This window comes from Microtus ochrogaster, chromosome 10, assembly GCF_000317375.1.
Source record: "Microtus ochrogaster isolate Prairie Vole_2 chromosome 10, MicOch1.0, whole genome shotgun sequence".
Lineage (NCBI taxonomy): Eukaryota > Metazoa > Chordata > Mammalia > Rodentia > Cricetidae > Microtus > Microtus ochrogaster.
The window spans coordinates 83,180,180-83,187,363 of NC_022016.1; the positions used below are offsets into that span (position 1 = coordinate 83,180,180).

The following is a 7,184-nucleotide window of genomic DNA, read 5'->3' on the forward strand; positions in this document are numbered from 1 at the left end:
TGCTGGGATTAAAGGCGTGCGCTACCACCACCCGGCTTAATAATTATTTTTTAAAATGCTTAAATGAGTATGCCTGTATGTGGGCATATGCACATGTAGGTGGCCAGACAAGGAGTCAGATCTCCTGAAGCTGGAGTGACAGACTGATACAGTTGCTGGAGACCAACGAGTAATTGTGACCCCCACAAGCCATCTCTTCACCCCCTATTTCAATCTGAAAATTAATGTCCCTATCAGCTAGTCCATGTCTTTCCAAAGCTGCCTTGCTGTGATGGATATTTGGTGAGATTCTTGCCTCTCCTATACAGGTCCCCTGGGGAGAGAGGGCTCCAAACAAGACTGATCGATCACTTTTACATGTGTTTCCAATATGAAAGGTGTCATGCAGGTGAGAGGGCGAGCCTGGGCTCTGCCTTGGTCTTTCAGAGCTGACATGTGCTTTGTAGTGGGAACTTGATTGTCCCAGAAGAGCTTATAAACACCCAGGCAGGGCAGAAGTTCAGCTTATGTAACAGATCGGACTTGTTGCCACTGTTCAATGCGTAACTATGGAGACTGTCTTTCTTCAGCTCTTAAAAGGCGGGAGTCACTTAAGGACATGCAGTCCCTGCTGTATTATGGATGAGGACTCCCGGCCTCCTGGAGCCAGAGGTCCCCTTGACCTTCTTAAGTAGCCTCTGGGCCGCACGGTGCTCATTACTGCAGACCACAGTTGCAATCTACACCAAGCGACTGTCAAGTGAAGAGCATTTGAATCTTCAGTCTGACGGTGTTGTCAGGAGCAGGTCCCCTCAAGGCACTTCTGCAGACATGTCCTGATCAAGGAGCTTGGCCTTTGGAAACAGTCCTCAGGAAAATAAGAAAAGTGAAGGGTTTTCATTGAAAACATTGAATTGTGCCTCTGTCAACAGCCAGGTGGTTTACTTTTGGCCATCGTGACCATGAATTTTACTTTGAAGCATTGTGTTGATAGGAGCCCAAGAAGTGTTTCCTCTAACCCTCGATTTTTATGAACTTTATGTGCTAGAATTTTGGTCTCAGTTTTTATGACCTGTATTAAGATTTATTGAGGTTTTTAAAGATAGCCTTTTATTTTGAAGTAATTTAATAGTAGAAAAGTTACTTGAATGGCACAAATGACTTATGCCCTCTTATAGACTCACACACTGCTAGCATTTTACTACCTCCACCTTCTCAGTGTGGCTGTGTTCATGCACACCCTAACGAGCCATCTGAGAGTGTGCCTCATGCGTTTACCCTGTGCAGTAGTTCTCTGTTTATCTACCATGAGCAAAGTGTCCTCAAAACCACAGTGTAGACTTCAAGTTCAAGAATTTCTTCCCGAGGCTGGAAAGGCTGCTCAGTGGTTGAGAGCACTTGCTGCTCTCCTAGAGATGTAACATCAGGGCCCATGTGGGCAACTCACAACTGCCTATAACTTGAGCTTAATGGGATTCAATACCATTTTTTGGCCTCTCTCTCTCTCTCTCTCTCTCTCTCTCTCTCTCTCTCTCTCTCTCTCTCTCTCTCTCTCTCTCTCTCACACACACACACACACACACACACACACACACACACCAACACACACAAAGTAAGTTTCAAAAAGAAATTTCATCTATTAAATATGATGTGTGATACACATGTAATCCTAGAATTTAGGAGGGTGCAGCAGGAGGCTGGCAGGTTTGAAAACAGCCTGGGCTACACAGTGAGACTGCCTCTGGAAATGATAATAATAAAACCACTGATATAGTAGGGCCAGGTATAAGGAGACAGAACTGAGACCCAAATAGTCTCCCGTGTGTGAGGTAAGTACCCTCTCTGCCACTGGCTTGCATCCTCATACCTCCCCCATTTTTGTACTTTATTTATTTTGTGACGGGGCTCACTGCCCTGAATTCACTGTGGTCTAGACAGACCTTGCCTCAGCCTCCTGAGGAATTGAGATTGCAGACTGAAGTGAGCAGAATTGAGAAACAGGACCAGAGATTTCCTTGGGCAGTCTTTTCTTTAGGGTGTACTCTTTGTAGCATCCCTGTCTGATACCGCAGCCTTCTGGTTTTACATCATAGCAGAGGGAAGTGAGAGTCTAGGGTCTCCTAAATGTTATCCCTTCAAGGAGGTGACATGAAGGTTTTCTCTTACTACCAAGATAGGCCTTGCTCAAAGGTCTTGTTTTGTTTTGAGACAGTCTTGTGTAGCCCAGGCTGGCCTCAGACTCTTCGTCGCCAAGGATGGCTCTGAACTTCTGATCTTCCTGCTCCCACCTTCTAAGGGCTGTGGCTAGAGGTGTAGATCACCACACCCTTTTTATGGCTGAGGTTCAAACTCAGACTTCATGTGCCCTAGGTCGCACTTGCCCAAGCACCCCATCTAAAGTGTCTCGGAGATGTTAAGGCTATGTCTTTTCTTATCATTCAGGTCGATCCTGGAAAAGGAGGGACCAAAGTCACTTTTTAGAGGCTTGGGTCCAAATTTGGTTGGAGTTGCACCATCAAGGTAAGCACTTGGCTGTTGCGTGAGCTCCCCGAGATCAGCATGCAGTAGTGAATCTCTTCTTGCCCAAGAGTGATGCTGTTGAATGGCTGCTTCCCCCCTCCCCTGTGTTAAAATGGCCTAAACATAGCCAGGTGGTGGTGGTGCATTCCTTTAATCCCAGCACTCGAGAGGCAGAAGCAGATGGTTCTCTGTGATTTCGAGACCAGCCTGATCTACAGAGTGAGCTCAGGACAGCCAGGGCTACACAAAGAAACCCTGTCTAAAAAAAAAAAAAAAAAAACAAGGGCTGGAGAAATAGCTCAGAGGTTAAGATCACTGTTCTTCCAAAGGTCCTGAGTTCAATTCCCAGCAACCACATCATGGCTCACAACCATCTGTAATGAGATCTCATGCCCTCTGCAGGTGTACATGCAGGCAGAAAAATCCTGTATAGATAATAAATAATAAAACATTTTTTAAAAAAAAAGAAAAACAAAAACAAACAAAAAATTGCCTAAACTTGTCGGACATGGAGAAACAGTGATTACCATAGGTAGGTTGGTTGGTTTTTTAAAATGGGGAAATAAATCTGCCATCAGCACTCAGATTTCTCTATGTGAGATTTCTTATCCTGAGTGCAGTATGTGGTCTGTCCCTGGGTGTAGAAATGCCCAGTGTTACGGCTCATGCAGATCCATGTCAGAATTTGCCTTCTCACCCTGTCTCGAAAAACCAAAAAAAAAAAAAAAAAAGAATTTGCCTTTTCAGCCAGATGTGGAGGTGGCTCAGGACCAGTAGTCTGAAGGAATTAAAGGCTCCTAGACTTTGCTTCCTATAACATTACATTGTTGGTTCTCTACTTCTCCTTAAAGCCTTCGCAGAACTGCACTACCCCAGTGCATTAAGCTGCTGGCTCCATTCACCTTTTTAATTAATGAAAAAATTAATTTTCATTTGCAGGCTCGTTATCCATGCACAGCTAGTGTCTCTGAATCACAGAAAGTTTTGGGCAGTGCTAATAGAAAAGGGAACTGTGTGTGTAAAAGGACAGGTTGCAGTGTGTGTCCCAGGCCAAAGTCTTAACGCTGTAGTATACAGGTTTTAGTTGCCTTTTCTATTCTGGAATCTGGAAGTGCTTTATTCCATAAAATAAGACTGGTGTGTTTGTTTGTTTGTTTGTTTAGACAAGAACAAGGCAGTGAAAAGCAAAAGCAAGGATCAAAAAGTTACACATTTCTGAGTTACAAGGGAAGAACAGAGAACAATAGAAAAATAATGAACTGATTCACATCAGGCTCCTCTCTTAGAAGGACTACAGCAGAGGGAGCCTGTTCATGCTGACTGGAACTTGTCCCTTTGTGGGATCTGTTATTTTCTCTAACCCTGCTTTACTTGAAGGGCCGGGTAGCTTGAGTTGGTAACAGGAACTGGAAACTTGAGCACAAATGATTACTCCCCACCCCCATCTTTCGTCCTGTCTGATGGGATCTGGTGCCAGAGCTTAGTCTAAACCAGTGGCCTCCTGGGAGCTTGTTCAACAGTAGCCAGGATCCTACGCTGAGCATTCATCTCTCTTCTGCATGGCAGGGTGGAAGCCTGCTCCTGCTGCAGAGCTCCCGGGAGTACTCTCACCTCAGGGAGGACAAGGAGAGCAAGTTCCCATCTGAGAAAGCTAGACTTTTAAAAATGGCAGCATGCGTTTCTACTCAAATGATTGACATTGTCCAGAATAAAGAATGCAGAAGGACTTTTATGAGTTACCCAAATCTCATTTTACTCTGTGGTCTTGGACACTTTTGTCACATCCCAGGTACGGTGGCAGGCTTGGGGGAGTCCAACCTCAGACTCCTTATGCTGCTCTGTTGTAATCCTGTGTGTTGTAGATGTTGCAGAGGGATGTGTAGACTTTAAAGTGCCTCGATGATTTTCTCAGCAATCTCTCTTTATCCTAACAGGGCCGTGTACTTTGCATGTTACTCCAAAGCCAAAGAACAATTTAATGGCATTTTCGTGCCTAATAGCAATACTGTGCACATTTTCTCGGCTGGCTCTGCAGGTATGTCACCTCATGAGTGAGATGGAGATTCACATCCCAAACCATGTCGTGTTTGTCTTGCTGTCTTTTTTCTTTCCAGGAATTAGAAGTTAACGCCCTGCCTCTTGTGCACCTAAAGTCATTTCCCAAAAGCTTTCTATTGTTGGTAGAACAAGGCTGTTAGCAGTTTGTAAACTGGTTTCATTTGCTCTGACCACTCAAGCTTCTTATTCCCTGCAGACGCACGCGCTTCCCTGCACTGGTGAGCTGTGCTTCTCTTAAAGGACATGAATGTGTTTTTCACGTCTTCCTGCTTTCCCTGCTGGGTTCTAATGTGGAGCGGGAGCTGCCTTCTGTCTGACCCCTGGATATCTGGGGTGCATCTGCCCCGTCCAGCGAGGATCAGGCTTGCTTGCTTTGTGTGCTATGTGGCACTTGAGGTTGAACTTAAGACCTGTGCTTCCGGACAGGCTGTTCTTTTTTTTTGGGGGGGGGGGTTAGTTTTTTGAGACAGGGGTTTCTCTGTAGCTTTGGAGCCTGTAGACTAGGCGGTCCTTGAACTCACAGAGATCGGCCTACCTCTGCAGGCTGTTCTCTTTTAAGGAAGTCCTTCTTGCTGACTGCAGAGCTCAGGGCAGGATGTTCCCTCAGGGAGTACTTGTAAGGAAACAGGGCTCCTAAATTGCTAGGAGACCTTTGTCCATTTAAATCTAAAGGTATTTTTAGAGAATTTATATTAGCATTTTAGAATTCCTGCCTTCTGCTGACAGAAAGAAATCGCCACACCAATTTTATTTACCTTTGTTACTCTTAATAGGATTACTAACCCTAACCCAGATTATGATTTTTAGCCGGAGCAGAAAATAATGTTAAACCACTTCACGGAAATCCTCAATAAATAAATAAATTAAAAAAAAACAAAACAATAAACCACTTCACACAAGAACAGATTCCCCTTAATGCTGAGTCCTGAGAAGGGGTACATCTTTCCAAAATAGGTTGATCCATGGTGAACTGACCGTGACCCTGACCCCCGTTAATCAGCTTTGTAGTGTATGTAGCCTTAACCCAGAATACCTTGGTTAAAGCTAGCACACCTCAAGGCAGCCTTTCCAAGTACTGCCCTCCTAGTGTCTAACTAGCCTGCTTCCTCAGGACTGTGGGCACAGGGTGCAGGAGAGAGAGCTGGGCACTGGCATTCAGGCTGATCTGGAATGTTAAAATGCTGCAGAAGGCTTAACCAAAGTAATGATTCCTGGGGGTCCATCAGTTTCCTTAAGTTTCCAAGTTTGAATTCAGGTAACTGAAGACTTAACACTTGTTTCAGTGTTAGATAAACATAAAGATCAGCAAGTTTAAAAACAAATTATTTTTGAATTGAAATTTTAAAGTTTTTGCCCTACGATTCAAATGAACCAAATGCTAGCAGCACCACCTAGAGGCTGGAAAAGGCGATGTATGACAGTACCAACAGCTGTAGCACTGTGGGGAAGATGGATGGATGGATGGATGGATGGATGGATGGATGGATGGATGGATGGATAAAGATAGATAGATAGATAGATAGATAGATAGATAGATAGATAGATAGATAGATAGGTGGATGGGTGGATAGATGGATAGATGATGGATGGATAATGATAGATGGTTGGTAGATAGATACATAGATGTTGGATGGATAGATAGATGGATAGATAGATACATACATACATAGATGGATGGATAGATAGATAGATAGATAGATAGATAGATACATGATTGATAGGTAGATAGGTAGATACATGGATGGATAGATACATAGATGGATGGATAGATACATTGATGGATAGATAGATAGATAGATAGATACATAGATACATAGGTAGATACATGGATGGATAGATAAATAGATACATAGATGGATGGATAGATAGATACATACATGGATGGATGGATAGATGGATGGATGGATAGATACATACATACATGGATGGATAGATGGATGGATGGATAGATACATACATACATAGATGGATGGATAGATAGATACATAGATGGATGGATGGATGGATGGATGGATGGATGGATGGATGGATGGATGCAGCTTGACTTCCGAGTACTGTATGGTAAAGGCAGCTCCAGTGCACACTGTATCAGTGACAGTTGTTTTTTCCCTCCAGCTTTTGTCACAAATACCTTAATGAATCCTATTTGGATGGTTAAAACGAGGATGCAGCTAGAACGGAAGTAAGTTCATAGTTCCTTCCTTATCTGAGAGTTCTGGTGTGGTTTGTTTCTTTCTCCCATTGCCAAGTGTGGATTAAAAGCAGAGGTCCTTAGCTGTCCCCTCTGGATACTCTGTATGTATGTGTAGAACTGTCTTCTGAGATCTATACTGGTGGTATTGTGGGGAGAGAAGGGCACAGAGAACAAAGGAAGATGGACAGAGGTCCTCTCCATGGTCCAGCTTCCATGGGTATTCTCTCTGGGGTTCTCTGTGGACCCCATGTCAGAAGGTGTGCTCTGGACTCTACAGAGGCCTGGCTGTCTAGCCAACGACACAAGAGAGAGCACTTTAATTATAGCCCCAGATGGGCCAGCCATCTGCCCTGAACCTAACCTGGAGTTCTTTTTTTTTTTTTAATATTTATTTATTATGTATATAGTATTTTATCTGTGTGTATGCCTGCAG

General features: G+C 43.9%; 1 protein-coding gene across 1 annotated transcript in view; it reads left to right on the top strand.

Moving 5' to 3' along the window:
* Window positions 1-7,184, top strand: part of Slc25a33 (solute carrier family 25 member 33) — a 33,364-nt gene that overhangs the window by 18,181 nt on the left and 7,999 nt on the right. The window contains exons 3-5 of the mRNA XM_005353684.2: window positions 2,422-2,499; window positions 4,434-4,534; window positions 6,673-6,739. Of these exons, the coding sequence (XP_005353741.1) occupies window positions 2,422-2,499; window positions 4,434-4,534; window positions 6,673-6,739 (246 nt within the window). The remainder of the gene's footprint in view (window positions 1-2,421; window positions 2,500-4,433; window positions 4,535-6,672; window positions 6,740-7,184) is intronic.